Here is a 21927-nt window from a genome sequence, read left to right on the forward strand (position 1 = left end):
AAATCAAATCTCTTCTTCACGTACACACACACCCAATGCCAAAAAGCACCTAGAATTCACGATAGGGTTTTACATTCCCAAGACGGCCTCAGGCTATGGAGATGTGAGGCCGGATCTGAGGAAGGACCCAGGCCCAGGATTGCTCCTTTCCTCGTTCTTTAGCTGTTTTCCTTAAGTTTCACTCTCCCCCTAGCCAAAGCCCAACTCACTAATTCACATAATAGAATGGTACACATGATTGTTTGCTTTGGAAGCTTCATTTCCCATAAGTGGGGCATGTGGCAATAGCGCTGATCTGGAAGCAAGAGACTTAGGTTCTAGTCCCAAGTACTAACCACAAAGTCATAAAAACTCCAGCACATCCCTGCCCCTCTGCAGTGGCTTCATCCCCACAAGAAAAAGGCTGGGTTTGATCCTTCCTAGCAACCCTTTAAAAGAATTGGCATTTTTAGTTCTGTCTTGTTAGCTGGCAAGATTTCCTAACACAATGCTTAAGGATGTTAAGAATTTAAGAGCCTGGATCTTCCCGCTCCAGTTACCTGTTGCCGTAAAAGACCTTGACCAAGTCATCTAACAGCTCCAAACCCTAGTTTCATCTGAGAAATGGGGATGGTAAATGGTCCTGACCGTAGAGGTGGCTGGGAGATACGTTATATAAAAATGTATGCTTTACACAGCAAATACTCCACAACTGTTACCTTTTAATGGTTTTTTTTAATGTGTAGTCTCCATTCTTCTTCAGTCAATTGATTTAGAGCTCAATCAGTTGTAGGTGGGTTTTGAGGTACTTTTTTTATTTCCCTCAAATGTAGATTTAGGTCTGACTTTGGAGCAGCCCTGGTGGATGGAGGTGGCGGAGGGAGTGGCAGAAAGGAGACTGTGCTTTAAACAAAACAAAACACAGGTCTTTTTGAATGTCCTCCCAGGCGGGGCTTTGGGGCTTTGCAGAGGTGCTTGTTGTCACTCTGGAAGAGCAAGAAGTTCTCAGCTGCCTGAGTCATTCAGCTCCCAATGTCAGGCCCAGCCTCCTGGCTTGGATATCTTCTTTCAGATCCAGGGGGAGCAAGGGGATGACCGGCTAGGAGACCTGCTTCCTACCCTGCCAGGCCCCCAGTCCAGGGTCCCACAGTGGCCAGGGATGGTGAGACATAACCTGGGGATGCTGTATCTCTGGCTTTAACTGGGATGTTCTACCCAGTGGATTCAATCCATGGCTACACACCACTGTCATTTCTCAAGTGCCTTCTGTGTGCCAAGCTTTGGGCTTTACTTGCATTATATCATTTATCTTCATGATCACCTGAGGGGTAGGTACAATTATTATCTCCACATTCAGAGAGGAACTGAGGCTTAGAAAGGCCACCCAGGTAGTAAGTGGTTGAGTAGGGGTTAGAACCCCATTAGTTAAATTCATAGCCTATGTTCATGAGTGCTGAGTCTCCGTAAGACAGTAAGATAAATTATGACATTGTAAAGACAACATGGTGCCGTGGAAAGTGTACAGACGTCTGGGAGCCCAGGTCCTGATGCATCACTCAACATGTGTGGCCTTGAGCAAGTCCTTAACTACACTGAGGCCTCCATTTACCGACCTGTCAATGTGATCCATGGTCGCCAGGGCCTCTAACCTGGGGGGTGGGATGTTCTTAAGTCGAAGACTTAAAAGAGTGAAGGGGTGGGTGTGGTCATGACTTTGAAGAGAGGAGTTTTCTCACACATTGTAATTGTTAAGAAAAATTACCCAAAAGTAGGAAATCAGGCAAAAAGATGACTGTGTGACCTTTTTATGTCATACTAGAGCATTTTCAAAAAAACCCACATAGGAGTCATCTGGCATTTTGGAAAATGAAATTATTTTCCTAACTCCTAGAGTCAGTCAGGCATTTTATAAAAATAGCTGAAATAGTTTGGAAGCAGAAATAGTTGGAGACCCTTCATCTTTTTAAAGTAAATGTCAGTGTTCATGAGAAGACTTGGGTTTGGATTAGGAAGAGAACGTGCTAAGGAGAGGCCATTTGGGACGTACAGATGAAAAACAGGAAGTAAATGGGTTTGGGAAGACCCCATGGGCAGAGGCAATGCCTGAGGGCCACCGTATAGATTCTGATCTCCCTGTTCCTTCCCTCTGGTGATACTCAATGGTGCTTTGGTGTTTGCATCCCTTCCTCCCTCCCTTTCTTCAAAATCTGGGTGTATATATACTTCTTTTCATAATTAAGATGAACTAGGATTAATATTGTTTTCAGAATTAAATTAACACCTTTGAAGTGAAGGCAATGCAGGATGTCATAAAGTCTGAAAAGAGAATGCTGGGATTAGGTGTATACTTGTGGGGGGGGGTGTCTCTGTGTGTGTGTGTTCGCACATAATCACAGCTGATTGACAGATCTCTGCTTTTATAAAATGACGGCCTTTGTGAAAGAGCTCCTCAAATCCTTCCTGACATTAAAACTTACCCTCTTGGAAATAAAATGATGATTTTAAAAAGAGGGGGAAAAAAGTGTTTCCAACCGTAAACCAAGTTAATACTCCTTGTGGGTCTGGGAAATCCCACAGCTTGTTTGGACGATTGGTCCACATAAGGTATATTAGGTAGGCAGGGCAGGAGGCTGACTCTGGATTTGTCCACCAGGGTTTGAATATTAGTTCAGACACTTACTGAAGTCATCTAACCTCTCTGAGCATTGTATATTTACGGTAAAAAAAAAAAAAAAAAAAAAAAAAAAAAAGACAACCAACAACAAAAATGGGGTGGGGCAGGGGACTAAAACCCAGCTCACTAGGGTGGCTGTCTGTGCAAAGTAAGGAATGCATGCAAAATGCTTACAATGTCTGAAGTAGTAGTAAATGTTAACAGTAACAATAAGATTCCTGAAGGGTCCTTTCAGCTCGGAATGTCTATGAGCTCTGCTAAGAGGTCCGGGAGTGTCCTGCACCGAACTCTGTGTTCCAGAGCTTTTTTTAGCTCTGGCTTAGGTCCAAATGCTTACGTGCCATTTGGCAAGCTCCCTCCTCGCTCTAGCCTGGTGCCCCTCGGCACAGGAAGTTGTGGGGTGGTCTCTGCGGCTCATCTCCACTCTAAGTTTGGGCTTTCAAAGAGGCTGTAGCCTCATTCCGGACCCCTAGGCTTCCGGGGCGGGGAGCGCAGTCAGGAGCTACCCATACCAGGGGAAGTGGACGTCCTGTAGAACTGGATACCCGCGGCCACTCGACTACTAATCGAGTTGTTTACTTCGCTGGGTCCCACCCCGTTGGCCGCGGGCCCGCCCGGACACTGCGGTGCGATTGGACGACCGATCTGTCAATCTCCAGGGACTTTCCCAGGGGTAGGGCAGTCCGGCCTCCCGGGCACTTCCTCGTCCCAGCCCCTTCCCTGGATCCGGTGGAGTGTTGCGGCCTCGCAGCCTGTCCTAGGCCGCTAGCCTGTCCCTGGACCTGGGATTGGAAGGGAGAGTGGGGCGCTGTCCCTCAAGGCCCTCACCCTCAGGTAAGCAGGCCGGGCCTGAAGATGGAGCGGGAGGAAGGGATTCTGGGACCGGGCTGTTCAGAGCCTCAGCAGTGACCGGACGAGGAGTGGCCTGGGCTGCTGGGCTCCTGGGGTCTGGCACATAAGGTCCCCGAGTGTCCGGCGCCTCCCGGGTCCGCGGGGGGATCCGACTGTGTGGGGAAACCCTGCCCCACGCAGAGGGTGGTCGGTGCGCGTGCGCACTGCGTAGGTAAGCGCGTCTAGAAGCAGTACGGGCGAGTTCAGAGCTTGCAGGCGGTGTGCACCATCCGGGTGGAGGGAGTGTGCGGGCACGAGTCTGTTTACAGAGTGGGAGACCAGTTTTGGAAGCAGCGTGCACAGGTAATGAAGAGGAAAATAATAACTATCACTGGACGCTTTCGAAGCGCTTGATCTAAACCCTTTTTCATGCATTAAATTCATTTAATTGTCACATCCATCTTCAAAATTAGTATTATTACTCTCCCTATTTTATTTTCAACCAAAGCACTTGGTGACTGGGGTCACAACGATAGGTAGTTGCAAAGTCAGGATTCAAAAACTGGCATTTGGCTCCAGAGTCCTTGCTCTGCTGTTTCTGTTGAGCCTGTTGGCACAGTGTGGGAGACAACGTTTGTGTGCATGTGCAGGGTAGCTGTTCTGAGGTTGTGGGAGTGATTTTGGGTGTGGCGTTTCTACGTATGGGTGACTTTTCCACTGTAGAACATTTGTGTGCATGCAGTGATGTGTATGGAAGCGGAGGCATTTTATGTTCATTAATTTTGTGCATGGAGTGGGGAATTTTGTGTGACTGGGCTGACAGATTGTGTTTTGGTTCATGGGGAGAGGGCGAGACTTTTGTAGATGATGCAGAAGAATCAGCAACATCCATCCCCACCCCCTTGCAGAATGACAGTGCAGGGGAATCTGTGGATTCCTAATGCATCATTTTTATTTCACAGTATAGTCAAAATGGAATTTAAGCAGCACTTACTCACTTTCCAAACAGTTGGGTATGGTAGAGGGGAATTCGGCATCTGATGAGAAATCAGGAAAGGAGACTCAAATTTTTTTTTTTATTCCTGACAAAGGATGTTGTATTATAAGCTGGAATATTTATTAGTACAAACTCATAGCAGTGGTGTGATGTTGTATCAATGTCTCTATTTGAGAGCAGAGGGAACTGAGGCAGTGAAAAACCAGTAATGGTAATAATAACAGCTTACATTTATGAACACTTAACCATGTGCCAGGCATGGTGTTGTACATGCAATATCTCATTTAATCTTTTCAACAACCCTAGGACATAATCATTATTCGTAGCCTCAATTTTCAGATGAGGAGACTGAGGCCCAAAAAGGTTAAGACCTGGCCAGAACGAATAAGCTTTGAACCCTGGATCCTGTTTCTTTTCTACCGACCACGGCTCCTGCCCTGGCCGTGTCCTGGGAAAATACTGTGATCGGAGACCGGTACTTCATGGAAGCACTTGATCATGTCCCTCTGGAAGCTGCAGCCATGAGTGTTCTCTGCTTTGTATACTAATGTGACCCTGTTTTCCCCAACCCGTGGGTATGGCGTGGTGCTCATGCCGAGGATTGGTGTGTACCCCTATGCCCACACCAGGTCTTCTGGGGCCCCAGGAAGCTGTGGGGTCTGACTCACACCCTTACCCCCCGTGCTGCTGTGACTTGGGCCCGGATGCACCGGGCTGGGTCGGGCCGACCTGATTGGAGTACCTGAGAACTGTAAGAGGTTGTCTGCCCACCTCCCTGTCTGGGCACCACTGGGCGCTCCCTCACTTCTGCATTCACTGCGGTTTAGCCTTGGCACCTGCCTTTCTTCCCTGCCAAGCTTACTCTTTCCGTGAGGCCTTTGTATGTGTTGTTCCTTCTGCCTGGAACACCTTTCCCCAGCGCTTTCCATGGCTGGTTCTTCCCTGTCTGTCAAGTCTCAGCTCAAATGTCACCTCCTTGGAGGGGCCTTCCCTGACCTTTCTATGCAAAGTAGCCCCTTTTTTCACTTTCTGTCATAAAACTGTTGTGTTTTTTTTTTCATACATTTGTCATGCTCTGAAACAATCTTGTTTATTCATGAGTGAGAAAGTGTATGTGTAGAAGTTAGTGTCGGGCATACAGTAGTTTCAGTGTTTGCTTGTTTGTTGTCTTTCTCTACTCCTAGGATTGAAGGGTGAGAGGAGGGACCTCTCTAGTTTCATGTGTGCATCCCTGATACTAGATGAGGGTGTCCCTAAGGAAAGGCTCTACTGGCTTTGTTCGATGGATAAGTAAAACTGATGAAACTAGCATAATGGTGCATTTGCCAGATGAGGAAACATGCCTGGAGATGGGAAGGCGCTTGTCCCGGAGGGGTGGTGGCAGAGTCAGGACGAGAACCAGGACTTGCGTCCCGAGGCATTTTTTTCCTCCCGCCAGTCAACAAACACCTCCTGTTGGCCCGCCTGCCCGGTGCTGTGAAAGTGGCATGATGCTCAGGCGCATAAGGAATCGGCTCTGCCCTTGAGGAACTGGTCATGGACTGGGGAGAAATGTGCTCTGAGTGCTATGTGGAAGCCAGTGTGTGCCCGGCAGGAAGTCTTACTGGGCTGCGAAGCAGTGTTGGGGCACCAGGTGGACAGGGGGCTTCTGGAGGGAGATGACCCCAAGACCAGGCCCTAGGAAGATGACGAGGTGCAAAGCGGGCCTGCGCAGTGGATTCGGGGTAAGGCTCTGCTGGGTTGTGGGAGCTGAGCCGCTGGGCTAGGAAAAACCCTATGGCCTTGACTTCCAGGCAGAGAGACTCGTCAGTTTTTCCCTGTGGGCAGCATTGGGAAGTGATCGGAGCATTTAGTTGGCAAACTTAAGCAGGCATCAGAATCACTTGGGGGGCTTGTTAGGTTGTGCCCCATGACGTCTGACCCAGGGGTGCTGGTGGCGCTGCTTCTGGTCCGGGTGGCTCTGTGAGAACCCCTGGTGCAGAGCACAGGCTTTAGACTCCAGCAGGGGTGTCCAGTCTTTTCGCATCTTTGGGCCACACTGGAAGAAGAGTTGTCTTGGGCCACACATTAAATACATTGCAAAAAAAAAAAATCTCATACTGTTTTAAGTAAATGGACGATTTTGCGTTGGGCCGCATTCACGGCCCTCCTGGTTGGACACCCCTGCTAGTTTGACACACCTGGGTGGGCACTGCCCCTGCATCCTCATCTGTGAGATTCCGTGCCGTCCGTGCCACCTCCGAGAGCGGTGCAAATGAACGGATCAGTGGTGTCGGTCACTCAGCACAGGGCTGGTGCAGGGTAAGCCGGCAGCCAGTGCCCGCTGCTGACCTTGTTAATGAGGCAGTAGGATGTTGAGGGGATTTCAGCAGGGGAAGATGAGGGTGATCCATTTTTCCGTGCTTCAGGAAAACTTGCCTTTGACCTGCGGCCACCTGTGGACCATGCTGGGTCCTCTCTGGCGGGGTCGACCTTTGCTTTGTCTCAGACATCTTTCTGTCTCTGGTTGGAATAGCGGAAGGTTATCTGTGCAAGGGGCTCAGGCAACATCTGGCCCAAATGCCCTCAACAGCACCCAGCACCCTAGCAGGTGATCATCCAGCTTCCGCTTGACCTCAGGGTCAGGGAGCGCGCTACCTGGCAGGCAGCACCCCTACCCCGACCCCTGTGTTGTAACACATGGCCTTTTGTGGGAAAGGTTTTGTGAAGCTTCTTCCTTTCTCACCTCCTCTGCTCCCTCATTGCTCACCTGGCCACTTTGGGAGAGGGAGGAAAGGAAAACAGGCAGAGCGGTAGCATGGTGTGGCCAAGAGGGCACCACTGGCCCCCAGAAGACCCGGGTCACCTCCCCATGTCACTGCCATCTTGTGCGGCCTCAGGCAGGTCTCTCCACTTTGCTGGCTTTGGTGTCCCAGCCACAGATGGAAGGGATTGCACTGACTGGTGTCTAAGGCTGCCCTCTTCCAGATCTCAAAACTGTAGGCCAGCGATTGGGCTTCCAGCGGTTGCTGAGCTTTTCCAGCTGGGCCAGGCCTTTCGTGCCTACCCTCCCTGTGTCCAGATGCGGTACCACTGTCCCCCTTACGCTGGCCCTCTTTGAAGGGAGGGTGTGTGGGGTCCTCTGGAGAGTTGCCAGGAAGAAAGCTCAGGGAAGCAGGGAGAAGTGCCCCAACCCCTAGAGACAGGTTGCAGGAAGTCCTTGGTGTTTTCCACATGACTGGCCCAGGACAGTCATTCTTTCGATAGGAACCGATGAGTGGTCTGAGGAGCAGCTGGCTCTTTGTCTGAGGGCTGCCCTCCTTGGGGAGCTCTTCTCCTCCCGAGGACCTCACCCCAGGGGGGTGTCCTGTGTCCTTGAGCGCGTGTGAACCGAACGGATGACCCAGGCAGATGGATGTGTGTGTGTGGGGGGGCAGAGGGCAGAGGGAGGGGTGCTGTGGGAGACGTGTCGCCAAGGAGTCATACTCAGAGGCCAGAGGTGGTATTTTTAGGGCGGGCGTGGGGGTGTCCCATGAGTCAGGGGCCTTTGGTTCGGTCTCCACCCACGCCAGAGAGTACTTGCTCCGCTGGCCGTTGCCCTCTGCCTCCATCGGGCCAGCGTCATCAGAAGGCTGAGGAACCCGGGTCCCTCCTCGCCCCTGCTTCTGCCTCTGCAAGTGCCGTACCCCCTCCAGCCCCTGGGGAGAGGGTCTGAGGACAGCAATGTGGACTTTTAGAAAAGAGGAAGGAATCTCTCAGAAGAGGGTGATAGACAGATACCTGGCCATGCACTCGGACGCGTTTCTGTGTACCTGAAATTTCTCCCTGGTTATCCCCTTCCCTGCCCCTGTAGTTAGGGTTTATTCTCTTGCATTTCTGCATGGTTTCATTATAAATACATGCCTCCCTAAGCAATATGTAGTATTGTTTTATACGTTTTAAAACGTTACTTACGTGCTATCATACTGTCTCTGTTCTTCTGAAACTCGCTTGTTTTGCTGAATATATTTGTGAGATTCATCCCTGTTGGTATCTCTAGCTTTGGGTCACTAAAGGTTCATTCATTTCTTATGGCTGTGCAGTACTCCCTAGCATGAACTTGCCCCATTGTATTTACTCGTTTTCTTCTTCATTAGGTAGTTCCAGCTTTTGCTTTTAAAACAACATATATTTGGCTTTTACCTCCCCTTCCTAGCCCTTCAGGCCCCTGTCAGGATAGCACTTTAAACTCTACAGAGAGCTACCTGGTTTCTAGTTGGTCCTCTCAGCATTTCCAGAGGGAGAAACAAGGAAAGTGAGGTCACTCGTGGTCACCTGGGGAGGGAGAGAGACAGGACTTGAACCCGTTAAACCCGCTTGCCCTCCTATTTGGTGTAAAGGAATTCTCAAAAGTTGTCACTTTCCCTCTTGGAGGGGGCAGTTACAGGGTGGGAGAAACCTTTTGTCGCACAAACCAGCTCTGGGCATATTGGGGACTGGGAGACAGAGGACAGTGGGATTCTCCAACCGTTTTGTCCCAAGGTTGGGCCTAGTGCCTTTGGTCCCTATTGCTGATAGTCGAGGTCCGCCTGGGCAGGGCCCCAGCCCCTGGGAGGGAAGTGATGGGGCATTGGCTGTGGATCCCAGGAGTCGAGAGGAGGTGTGCGCGCGGGAGGAGGTGTGTGCGCGGCGGCGAAGGCGGCCTGGGCTGCCTCTGTAGCCCTCCTTAGAGGGCTGTTGGCCACAGGGAGCACAGTGTGGGGACTGGTGATGGTTCCGCTGTGTCCCTTGGGAACTGTGTGGCCTTGAGCCAACCCCTGCACCTGTCTCCACCCAGCTTCTTCTCCAGCACAGCAGGTGTCAGGCCTGGTGCGAGGACCCACGGGCAGGGGCAGGGAGCTTCGCACCTGTTCCCAGCTGAGGGTGGCTATCAAAGTCTGGTGCTTCACGTCCCACCTCTGCCACCTCAAGGTCAGCCCTGACCTTCCTGAAGCCAGATCCTTTCTGGCAGGTTCCAGGCTGAAACTCTCCCCTGCAGTTGCTAACTCTTCATCCACCGAATTCCTTGACTAGAAAACTTGCTCCGGGACCTTCCCTTCTGATGTGTGGGCGCATCCCTGTAGCCTTGTCTGCCCACACGAAGCAGGCACGTAGTAAGGGGGCCCTCACCCCTGCCCACAGCCCTGCAGCCTCCTTTAGGGCCAGGACAACAGTCTTTCCCTATTGTTCCGACCTTATCAAGACACTTACATTTTTTAAAAATCATTTTTAAATCTCCCTTTAAAAAGTTACAAAATAACACATGCTCATTGGAGGGGGGAAAAAATCCCCCAAAACTCAACCAGTAGAAAAGGTATAAGTAAAAAGTGAAAATTATCTTCTCTCTTCTTCCTCTCCCCTGCCCTGTCCCCACTGTATTTTAAAATTAATTTAAAAAAAATAGAACAGGACTGCTATGGCTGGTGTGGCTCAGTTGGTTGGAGCATCGTCCCATAACTGGAAGGTTATGGGTGTTGTTGCTGGTCAGGGCACATACCTAGGTTGTGGGTCCAGTCCCTGTTTGGGGTATATACGAGAAGCAACCGATTGATGTTTCTCTCCCCGCCCCCCACTTTCTCTAAAAAGCAATGGAAAAAAAAAATGTCCTTGGGTGAGAATTAAAAAAAAAAAGAATAGGATTAGGTTTCCTTTGTAAAGAGCTAAAGAATTGTATGTAAAATAAAAGTTTCTTTTGATTCTTATCCCCTAATTTGAATTTCTTCTGTAGAGCTGTCTACTAGTAGCAGTTTGGTGTGTATCTTTCCAGACCTTTTTTATGCGTACTTAAGATTTTATACGCACACACGGTTGTATGTTTTTTAAAAAGTATATTCCTGTTATACATATAAATCCATACTTTGCTTTTTTTTCCTTAATGATATTTTTATGGGCATCTTTCTTGTGCATCATTGCAAAGCAGCCCGCCTCATTCTTTTTGATGGGTGTATAATATTCCATCGAATAAGTGCCCCATAATTTATTAAGCCAGTCCCCTTTGGATGGACGTTCAGGACATTTTTGCTATTACAAAACACGTGACACTGCACATCTTTGTCCACCCATGTGCACAGTGATACAAATATTTCTAGATTCTTAGATAGAGGATTACTCAATCAGTTACCTGTGGCCCTTTCAATAATTGAAACCTCCTCAAGCATACTTTTCTACAAGAGAACTTGGTTCTCAGCCAATCAGGCATACAAGCAGGTTGTTGACATCATCAAGAAAGGGCTTGCTTTACTGTGGGTGACGCACCTATAAGTAAAACTGGTGTTTTTCTACTAGGTGAGATCAGTAGAAACATAATACATATAAAAGGGTGGAGGTGAAAGTTTCTGTTTGGTCAGGCAGACCACACCTGGAGTGTTGTGTTCGGTTTCAGGACCAGCTGCAGATGGGGGGGAGCGGGGGAGTGTTGAGGGGAAGGGATGGAGAGGGGCCTGGAAGCCATTCCCTAGGAGAAACGGGAGGGAACAAGGGCTGAGCAGCTTCAAGAGAACGCAGCAGGGTCCCGATCTCTCGAGGGCTGAAACGGAGAAGAGAGGCACCTGGCTCCTAATCCAGAGGACCCCAGAGGCAGGGCAGGGGCTGGTGGAAGCAGACCTGGGAGTAGCCTGGCTACAGCCAGTGCTGGCTGCCTGGGGGTGGCTCCTTGGGTAGGGGTGGGAGGTGGGGAGGGGCGCCTAGGTCACTAAAGATAGTCGACTGCAGTCTCTTGGCTCCCCTAGGGACTGCACAGGCACAGGGCTGAACTTGCCCTGAGCTTCCTTCCAGCCTGAGATTCTAAGCCCTGGCGACGGAGATGGTGATTAAGGGCAGCCTGGAATCTGATTGTGTACAAGGTTGGAGACACATGGAGGCAGGGGCTGGGAGCTTGGGGGCACATTCCGGACAGCCAACAGCATGACTGACTGACGTCCTCCCCCGGAGCTTCAGTTCACGGCCTCTCAGGCAGCACAGGTCAACAGAAAGGGCACCAGTATGGGAGCCCTGCAGATCGATGCTCTTCTTCCACTAACCAGCTGTGTGTCCTTAGGCAAGTGACTTAACCTCTCTGAGTCTGCTTTGTCATCTGAAAAATAGAGGAAATGCTATCTAGCCAAGAGGACTGGTTTCCTTGCTGGTAAACGGGTAGTAATTTTCATCTCGGTGGTGGGAGGAAAATGAGGCAATGTACATCATGACGCAGCCCCGGGCCTGGGATACGGGAGCACTTCACACCTCTCAGGCCCGCTCCCAGCTTTAGCAAGGTGCTCCTTGGTCGCCCTGTGCAGCGATTCCCGCTGGCCGATGGCCCCGGTCCACCCTCTTGTCCCCAGGCTGGGGGTGTGGAGCCTGGGTCTTGCAGGCCAAGTGGAGGCAGTGGGGGTCCCTCTGTAGCTGGGTCAGGGGAGGGGAGAATGGGCAAGGGGAGGACGGAGGACACGGGAGGAGGAGAGGGCCTGGTGAAGGGCTGCAGACACTACGTGGGAGTCTCTCACCGCTCTCGGGGAGGCAATAGCACCCCTTACAGCACTTGGCAGGCGGGGGTGGCTCACGGGTCAGGGAAGTCCACCCAGGAGTTAGGAGGAATTGAAGCTGCAGAGAGTAGCCTTCTCAAGAGCATAAGGTTATAGAAAGGGGTGATCATAAATTAGCAAGTTCTGGAATGTGAGAACTACAAGGGGCTTTTGTCTCCCCGCTGTGTTATATTATTGCTATTGTGGCGAGCCCCTTCTTTTAGAAAACTGAGACTCAGTGAGGGGAGAGGTTGGCCCTGGTGTCCCGTGACTGGATCCCATGATTTTGGAGCCCCAGCTCCTCATAGTCCACCCCACGCCTGCAGCCTTTTTATTGCTGAATCGGTAGCAAAGACCTATTAAGTCCTTGGGTCCTCGCTGGCAAGGTTGCCGGGGTGGGCTCCCTGAGGACACACCGTCTAAAGTAGGTGCTGTGCCTTTGCCGACAGTTGTCAAGAGGCACAGAGTGCTCTTTGATGGATGGTCCTGGGCCCACAGCGTCCCTGACCAAGAAGTGGGTGTGAACAGATACTGGTTTGCTGTCCTGATGCCTCACTTCCTCTAATCCCTGGGGGGAATGGAAGGACATATCCATTTACAATTGAAGATAGTGAGGTTCAAATGATTCTCAGTCTTGCATGAGTGCGGTACCATGGTCCGTGGGTTTCATGGGTCTACATCTTCACTGGGTATGGTATCAAACCAGTACCCCTGCTTAACCGTTATTTGAAATGATCAGATGTTGAGTAGATGCTACAAACTAGCGTGCTGAGCCTACCGAGGAACCTACAAACTTGTTACAAGAAGGAATAAATGGGGTGCGGAGACTTGACCCATACCTAAATCAGCTGGGCACAGCCAGGGGGCTGCCTCGTCCTGTTAGTAAGAACCTACTATGTGCCTGGTACTTAGCTAAGAACTATATACACATTATTATTATTTTGGAAATTGTATTATAAAGTGAATACATTTCTTGTTAAATAAACCAAATGAGGAGGAAGAGTGAAGTGAGAACTTCCAACTGTACACATACGGTTTCATTTAATTTCTTTACCCTGAGAGCAGGTAGATTCTATCATTATTCCTATTTTGCAGATGAGGCAGCAGTGGCTTGGAAGAGGTGAGGGACTGGTCCAGTATCACGGCAGCCTGCAGGATAGGCAGAGCGGGGACTAGGGCGAGGCGAGCACAGGTGAGGCCCCCGGTGCAGCCTGGGAGGGGGGCTTTTGCTCAGGGTCACGTGCTTGCACCCCCTCAGTGTTGGACCCTGCGTGCCTTGCCTGCTTCGCCCTAGATCCTGCCCTGTTTGGACCCTTTTCTTCCTGGCATCAAGGCTGCATTATCGCCAGTGCCCTGAGTCCTCTCTTTCCTTGACTTGCTGCTGGCTCCCAAGGCTTGGGAGTCAGTCAGTCCATAGGCCACGCTCCTCCCTGTGCACACGAGGGGACCAAGGTGCAGGGAGTAGACGGGCTCACCCCTGGCCATGGGTAGCGGAGTAGACGCTAGGACCCTCTGACTTTCTGTCCTTTGTCTTCCTTCCTGGAGACCCTTTCCTTCGCCTCTCTGTCACCTGCACCCACCAGCATCCCTGGAAGCGCTTGCCTCTGGCTGGGGAGTTGACCCTTGGCCACTGTGACCTCCCAGTGCGCAGTACCAGAGACCTGCCTGGACTGTTGCCTGTGGGGCAGGGAGATCCTCGCTCCCCTGAGGGCTGGGGGGGCACAGCCGGCCCCTGGAGGCAGCCGGTGCCCCGCCGTGTTAGATTGGGCTGATGGAGTCCCCCAGGCGGCCTCAGTTTCCTCATTTGTCAAGCAGACATCAGTCCTACCTTCCTCCCAAGGCTGTGTGACAATCAGATGGAAAAACAGTGCTTGGGAAACTACTATGTATTTTGCAAATGTTACTGGTTATGTAAATTTCTGTCATTTGGGGGCCTGGGAGCCTCCCTCCTGGTGATAGCACATGACAGTCTCAGATGGGCTGAAGCATTTCAGGGCAGAAGCTGGGATGTAAATTTAATTCTGGAGTTCACTTTTTTCAACCCTCTTCTTGTGTGGAGGCTGCGATTTGGGCCCACGCTCCCACTCCCTTAGCTGCTGTCTGTCACTGCCACCCTCTCCCTTTTTTTAGGCTGGCGGCTTCTTCAGTTTCAACAGCATCACTTCCATCTTCACACTCTGTGGTCACTGCCTGGCCTGTCTGTATGGGCCTCTTTCTGCCCCCAAGCCGGGCCTTTCTGGTTCCAGTGGACACCCGAGCATCCCTCAGGGCAGGCTGTGGGAATGCCCTCTTACCCTCCACCCGCCCCCGCCCCCCCCCCCCAGCCCCCAGCTGAGGTCTTGTTTCAGAATAAGGTCTGAGCTGGTTGCCCCTTCACCACCAGCTGTTCACCTGCTGATCAGTAGCTGCTGGAACCAGGTCCAGGTGGATATGGAGTCTGGGCCAGACCCCACAAGAACATGGGGTGTGGCCCCTGCTTTGCGGGGGGATCTCAGTGCAGGAGCAGAACAGAGGGCAGGGGCAGTGGGCAGGCTGGCGAGAGAGTAGGGACCTTCTGGTGCCCACTCTGTCCTGACTTTTGGTGACTTTGGTCCTCCTCGGGCTCTGGCCCTGACCGGCGGCTTTCACACCATGCGGGAGGGTCAGAAAGCCCCTGGACGCTGGTCACGGTCTTGGCCTCGCTGCCCTTGGAGCGTCCTGTGCAGCCCCGTCATCCTGGGAATGATTCCTCTCTCCAGGAAAGGTTACCAAAACCTTGCTGCCGAGCAGGAGAGTTCCTGTCTGCTGCAGTCATCCTGGAACTGCTGACGGCCATCTGGGCGTGAGGTCAGCAGGACGTGGAAATTCCCCGTTTCTCTCTTTGTCTTTCTTTCCTCCAGAAGCCCAGACCCTCCCTCGGGTGGCTCCCCGGTCTCCAGGGAGGGTTTTCTCACGGTAGACTGCTTCATCTCTCTCCCGTCCGCCCACTGCCTGGCAGCCTGTCCTTCTCCCCACTGAGGCCTCGGAGGCCGGAGCTGGGGAGAGCAGCACCGCCTGCCCCCTCTTTTGCCTCCTGAACCCCCTTCCGTGTCGGCTCCCCGGTGCTGAGGGAGAGCCTGAGCCTTGTGTGGCTTGGAGGATGTGGAGATGGGGTTTCAGTTCCTCCGTCCTGCATCCCGCTGTGTCACCTGGTAGCGTTGGGGCACCCCTCAGGGAGCAGGGCTGTGCCCGCCCTGATTCTAGGAGTGTGTGGTTGTCCCGAGTGCCCCTGGCCAGCGGGTCACAGTCAGGCTCTCGGGATGTGGGCGCACAGCCTCTCAGGACGCAGGGTTAGAGGCTCCTCTGGTCCTATCTCTTTGTGCTCTGATTAGAGATTTATTGAGGCTTTATTCTGGACCACTCAGAAGATACCCTGGTAGACAAGATGGACTTGCCTCCTGTTCCCGTGGAACTTACAGTCTCTTGGGCAAGCCAGATGTGAAGCAAAAATCATACCCAAACGACCATGCCCTGTTATCTGTCACTTCCATTTTGGATGGGTGTAGAGTGTGAGCAGGAACCAGGACCGCTGCCTCCACTTACCACTAAAGGTGGTTATAAGCCCCTTCCAGCTTTCAGTCACCCCCTCTGTGAACTCCATTTAGCTGTCAATCATGGCTCAGCTTCCAAGCGCCAGACCTGCATAAAGCAGGAAGTTCTCCGTCAAAGGCACAAATGCTTACAGCAGTCAGATACATTCCACACCGGTCTGTAACATGTTTGCTGGAGGAGTAAAGGGAGCATCAAGTGAGAACCCTCCCCGCCCCCCCCGCCCTCCGCCGCACACATCTGCCAACATTTTGCATACCTTGTTCTATGCCAGTCATTGTGCCGAGGGCTTTGCCCACACTGTCTCTTCATTCAGTGAGCATTTCAGGGCTTTCGTGTTCTGTTGTGCAGCACTGACCTTTCACGTTGAAAACAAGCCCCCGCCCTCCCCACCAAGCTGAGTGATGGCTTCTGTGTTGGCGGGTAGGCAGCTGTCCTCTGCCTCTGTGGGGCCCAGCAGGGCGTGGGTGCCTTCAAAGTGTGTATTCATCTTCTCTGTTTGTCAGGCTTTGGAGGACGGGGTCCTGCTTACCAGAACTTTATTTGTCTTTCTGGCCCATAGTAATGTGGACCCTCTGGGCAAAGTCCTTGTTATTTCTTGTGCTTCAAGGCAGGGGAGGTAGCCCATGGGGCACCTAATACCCCACGTTACCCTACACACTGGCTGAACTCCTCTGGCTGAGGCTTGCTGTACGAGGGAGCAAGGGGCAAACTCGGCTTTCTTAGGCAGAGCAGGATTGGCATCTTTGCTGTCACCTGCTGGCCAGGTAACCCTAACCTCACTGAGCCTCCCTTGTAAAACGAAATGTGTATTTTAGGGTTGTCATGCCGCTCAACGGCGATAATGGACCTGAGGCGTTGAGTGCAGCGGCTGGCAAGTGGATGATTCATGAATGGTGGCCGTTAGTGTTCGTCCTTTTTCACTCTTTTCTATCAGGGAGCATTGTGTGGGCGCTCAAGGGGCCACTGGGGATTCCTGACTGAAAGAGTTTTTGCCCTGGGGGTGGTGATCTTTGGCGGGAGGTTTCGGGGGCCCCACGTCCTCCTGAGGTCTGGTGGAACTCTTTTGTGTAGGGGAAGCTCTTTGTGGTGCTGGAGGCTGGATTGATTTTTCAGCCTCAGAGCCTTTGCACGTACTGTTCTGCCTTCCTGGAGTAGTCTGCCCCCATGTCTGCATGGCTAGTTCTCTCCCCTCCCTTCAGGTCTTGGCTACAATAACTCCTCCTCTGTGGGGCCTTGCCTGACAGTTCCATTTACAATTAAAGTCTCCACCTCATGCGTCCGTGTTTAATTTTGGTCCATAGACATTTTCATCACCCCTAATACTATGTCTGTCTGTCTGCTGTCTAGCAATCTATCTATCTATCATGTCCACCGCTAGAATGTAGGCTCCATGAAGGACTTTTGTCTGTTTCATTGGCCCGTAATTTCCCAGCACCCAAACTAGTGTCCAGCACAGAGTTAGGTGCTCAATAAATAATTGTCGAATGAATGAATAAATGCAGGAAAGAAGTTTCTCTACTAAGCCATAGAATTAGGATTCTGAAATCACTTTGTGGAGTGGTTTCAAATGAAAGAAAGCAGAGGAAATTTAACAGATTAATGCAAAACACTGTGTAAGTAGAGAGTGGTTTGGTGGAAAATCCATCTGTTCATTAGAAGTGCAAGGGACAGACCATATGTGACGTGAGACTGATGGAGGAGGGTGACAGTATCAATTAGTTTATTAAATAAGAGAGTTTTTTCCTTTTTCTTTTAAAAAAATGATGACCTACATACAAATGAAACTTGGGATTGGACTGACTTGCCTATCCCTTAGGGCATAAGCATTTCACTTTAAAGATCACTAATTTAGTTTAAGACTTTCATTTCCCCTCAGAGAGGGGAAGGGACTGCCCACGATTTCACAGTGCATTAATGGTTGGGCCATTTATTTATTCGGTGTGTGTTGTTGGGCCTTCCCTTCAGAGCTAACACTGTGTGGGGTGCCGGGGATGCTGTGATGCGGGGTCCCGCTCCTTCTCGACCCCACCGAGAGGACATGACCTCAAGTTTTTTGATTCCAAGTCCACTGCTTTCTTATACTCCATCCACGTTGCGCCAGACATTTGATTACTGTTCCAAATGAACCAGCAGTGCAATAAGGTGCTGAAAGAAACTGATGCCATTCTTCAGTTGCACTAATAGAGGCAGAGCGTCCAGATCAAAAAAGGTGACCGTCTTGCTCTGCCATACTGTGGCCAGAGCAGCCTGAAGTGCTGTGCTCTCTTCTGGGCTGTGCGGACTGCCTTTTGGGGTGCCTCAGTGGTCTGGCCAGCCCCCTGATTTCCTGCTGTTGTCCTTACAGCCAGGCGGGCACCGCGGCAGGGGCTGAGCCACCCTCATGGAAGGGAGAGGACCTTATCGGATCTACGACCCTGGTGGCAGCGTGCCTCCGGGAGAGGCGTCCGCAGCTTTTGAGCGCCTAGTGGAGGAGAATTCCCGACTAAAGGAAAAAATGCAAGGGATAAAGATGTTAGGTAAAGCCGACCCTGCACTCTCCCCACAAGCTGCCTCCTGTAACCTGCAGTGCCAGCTGGCATGTGCCTCCAGCCGCGGCGTCCTGCTGTCCTTCTTGGCCCTGCGATGGCTTCTGCCCCACAGCTGTGTCTTCATGCACCTCCATAGCACGGTGGCAGCCTTCCCCACCCTGAGTCCCCAGCACCCCAGAACCATGAGGACAGGACTCAGAATACGTTGAGGGACCGAGAAAGAGGTGTGGGGTAGGAAAAGGGAGCTACAAGGCCCAGTTTGTGGATATGGAGACAGAGGGGACTTGTCTTCCAAGAAGCACCAGAGAGGGGGAGAACCGATATCACTGGGGCAACCAGGGTTCGGGCCCCAAGTGTTGAGCAGGTGGGAGCAGGGCCCTTGGTCTCTCTTTTCCTGGCTTTTGCTCAAACCGTCTCCACTGCTGAGAGCAGCACCGCCGCCCACCCCGAACCCCCGACCCCTGCGCACAGCTGAGTCTTCCCTGTCCATCAGCACCCAGCTCAGATGCCAACTTCCACTCCGTGAGAGACGCTCATTGATTTCCCTGTGCAGAGGGGTCTCTCTTCCCTCCGAACTCCTAAAACTCTTCCTCTGCCTTGCTGCCGCCTTCTCTAGCCTTATGCTTTGGGGGCAAGCTCAATTCCCCAATTTCCCAAATGCCTTCTCCTTGCTTTGCAGACCGCTGCTTGGAATGGCAGATTGGGGAACAAGGAGTGGAATTGCCCCTTCTCCTCTTGTGGGGGAAGGAAAACTGAGGCCTGGAGGGTGGTTGGTATTATTGAGAGCCTCATCCCTTCAAACTGGCCCTGACTGTGGATGCAGGCTGCGGTGGTACCCAGGCCCCTGGTGCGGGTTTCAGAGAGCCCTGGCTTTCTGTGGAGGCCCGGCCAGCTGTGGCGGGAGTGGGGCAGGAAGAGGGTGCTGGGGGCCAGGAGTTGGATCTAGATTCCCCTCCACTCCTTCTTCCCCGATTGCAGAGCCCTCTCCCATATCGGCCTGTTTCTGGCTGGAATGATGTACGTCCCACTCAACCCCACAGGGCAATGGTGGGAGTCAAGTCCAGGGCCTGGAGCGTGAAAAGCCAGGCCAAAGCAGGCTCAGCAGCACGGGGTGGGGAGAACCCACGCACAGAGCTGAGTAATTCCTTTTGCTCCTCCTTTCCCCGTTCTTTCCAGGGGAGCTTTTGGAAGAGTCCCAGATGGAAGCATCCAGGCTGCGGCAGAAGGCAGAGGAGCTGGTCAAGGACAATGAGCTGCTCCCGCCGCCATCTCCCACTTTGGCCTCCTTTGACCACCTGCCCGAGCTCACAGGTCCAAGGGGCCCCCGGGCTGTCCCCTGCCTTTCCTTGTGTTCCCATCCCTAAACCCTCAACAGGGGACTTCTTGTTTAGAAGTCCACATCTCCTCGGTTTACCCCTGGGCCCCAGGCCATCCTCCCAGTCATGCTTTGGATGGTACTTCAGAATACTCTTGTCCCTAAATGGCTGGTGACTCAGTGCTCTCGAGGCCCTGGCAAACATTAGTTATGGATCACAGCAATCCACTGTACCCAAGATGTGGCCTCACCATCTTCATTAGCCTATTTATTCAGCAAATATTTAATGAGCAGCCTCTTGGTGCCAGGCAGAGCGCTCCAGGCATCTCCTTCAAGCCACTCAGGTTTGGCGTGTGAGTCAAAAGCTCTCTGGCCTGGCCCCCCTCCCATTTTACAACTGGGGAAGCTGAGGCCCATGGAAGAACCCAGACTTGCCTGTTAGCCTTCTGCAGTAAGTAGCCTTCAGATGTAAGGTTACATATGTTACCTATTAATGGCAAGTTTTGACTGTGACTAAAGGTTAAAGTCCTGTGCGTGGTCACCGTGCATTCCTCGGGCATGTCTCTGAGTCCAGGGCAAGGCCTGGGGCCAGTGGGGGAAAGGTCTGCACCCATGGGGCGCAGAAGCCTCCTGCTGCAGCCTCACCCTCAGTCTCAGCCCAGGCCAACGGGCCACCCTCCCATCTCGCTGGTGGTCGCATTGGCTGAATGGACAAATGGAGGAAAATGATGACCTCAGGGTCCCCCGTGTGGCAGTTGGGCGTTTCCAGCCTCTTCTTGTCCCTTCGGCCATGCTTTCTGAGCCCAGCTTGGTACTGGGTCCATCCCAGAGTGCGCTGTGCAGCTGCCCTCGAGGGACTCCCTGTGGCAAGAGCCTCAGGGGGTCAGGGAGGGATAGTCAAGTGTGAGTCTTGGGTGTTTGGTTGCTGACTGCGAGACCATGGGCCAGTTGGTGACTTTTCTATGCCTTGGTTTCTTTACCTTTAAAATGGGAATTCAGAGCTGCTGTGAGAATTGGCTGAGACAGTATAATAACACTTTGTTCATTGTAAGTCCTCATCCTTGTCATCACTGAGGCAGGTCCAGCATAGCAAGGAGCAGTGGCCAGCAAGTCCAGGGAAGGTGGTCTCTCTGCCACGGTTCTGTCCCCACTGTTCCAGGGCCAGTTGTTTCCCCAGGCTCCCTGGCCCTGGAGGGACCACTTCCCAAATATTTTCCGAGGCTCTGAGAGCTCCTCTGTCCAGGGCTGTCCTCGAGGGGGCAGTACCTGGGCTTTTACCGTTTCCCTGCTGCTCATTTATGTTTTCTCAACTCTCTAGGAAAGGATGCAAATGTCCCAGCACCCTCTGCCAACCCTGCACACCCCAGTGACAAGCCAGAGCCAGTTCCAAAACCTCCATCCAGTGTAAGTTGCATTTGGAGTCCTAGCTGAAAGTCGCCTGGACTTCAAGGTCCCTTTGACAAATAGAAAGTACATGAACAGAGGAGGTCGGGGTCTAGAAGCCCAGAGTCCGACTTGCTGGGGGATGTTGGGCAAGCTGATCTCAGTCTCCCTGGGGTCTTGGTTTCCCCATTTTTAAATGAAGGTCACAGTTAAAACTTACCAGGAAGACCCTGGTATGCACAAGGGTTCCTCTCATGCACCAAGTTGTATAATGTGAAGCATGTATTGACTGTGCACCATGCTAGGAAAACAGATGGATGGGACATGGAACTCACATCCTCAGAGGGGCTCAGAAACTGCCTATGAATTTGCCTCGAGAAATTTCTCTTGGTATCCTAGGGTTGGAAGGGACTCAAGGGGTTTTATCACTTAGCATCTTCATCCTACAGATCGGGTCCAGCGTGAGAAGATTGCTTTCCAAGGTCACATAGACAGCAGGGGAAAGAAAGAGGGGAAAGGGGGACTTTTTGAGGGCATGGCCAAGATTCAGAGCTGGTTTCCTAGTGGCCGTGAGGCTCAGCAAAAGCTGTGAGCGGAAAGCCTCCCATCCGTTATCACACATCTGCCCTTCCGAGGGAAGGCTGACATCGCCTTTGTAGACCAGGTTCAATAGCAATTCCAGGACCAGCTGCTAGTTCAGAGGGACCATCGGCCTATCTGTTGGGTGCACAACCAGTACGTTCTACTTGGTGTGGCTCAGAGATGAGAAAACGACCGGGAGTGCTTGACCACCCTGGATTTGGGTGAATCCTGAAGAGAAATCCAAATTTGTTGACACATCTTAGGGATTTATCCTAGACCTGGGCTCTCTGGGGCTGGCTTGGCCAGGCTGGCACAGGACCACTCAACACTGGCCACACTGACCGCTGGCAGTTCTCCAGGTGACCAGCCGGGGACACAAGGGCCTGGGAGACAGCTCTGGTGCCACAGCAGGAACACGGGTTTCGCAGACCTTTGGTTCAGTCCCTTCTTTTGCATTAAGTAACAAAGTGCTCAGTTTCCTTGTCTATCCAAAGGGGAAAGAACCCTACCGCCATACTGAAGTTCATGAAACTATTTTAAAAATGCAAGTTAAAAAAAAAAAATCCTAAAGT

At 51.9% G+C, this 21927-nt stretch overlaps 1 protein-coding gene across 8 annotated transcripts in view; it reads left to right on the plus strand.

Annotated features, from left to right (window-relative positions):
• Nucleotides 1–3335: 3335 nt before the first annotated feature.
• The window catches only part of TNIP1 (TNFAIP3 interacting protein 1), a 41617-nt gene continuing 23025 nt past the window's right edge, over nt 3336–21927 (plus strand). For 4 of the 8 annotated variants that reach the window (XM_054568160.1, XM_054568157.1, XM_054568162.1 and 1 more), the window contains exons 1-4: nt 3336–3487; nt 17892–18063; nt 19252–19386; nt 20709–20794. In XM_054568160.1, coding sequence (XP_054424135.1) covers nt 17928–18063; nt 19252–19386; nt 20709–20794 — 357 coding nt within the window. In that variant the 5' untranslated portion in view covers nt 3336–3487; nt 17892–17927. Of the gene's footprint in view, nt 3488–3736; nt 3848–13072; nt 13170–17891; nt 18064–19251; nt 19387–20708; nt 20795–21927 lie in introns of those variants that run through there. The other 4 variants (XM_054568158.1, XM_054568164.1, XM_054568159.1 and 1 more) reach the window with 4 other exon arrangements.

This window comes from Pteronotus mesoamericanus, unplaced genomic scaffold (genome assembly GCF_021234165.1).
Source record: "Pteronotus mesoamericanus isolate MK-2021 breed Mesoamerican mustached bat unplaced genomic scaffold, CSHL_Meso_final contig_2, whole genome shotgun sequence".
In the NCBI taxonomy this organism is placed as follows: Eukaryota; Metazoa; Chordata; class Mammalia; order Chiroptera; family Mormoopidae; genus Pteronotus; species Pteronotus mesoamericanus.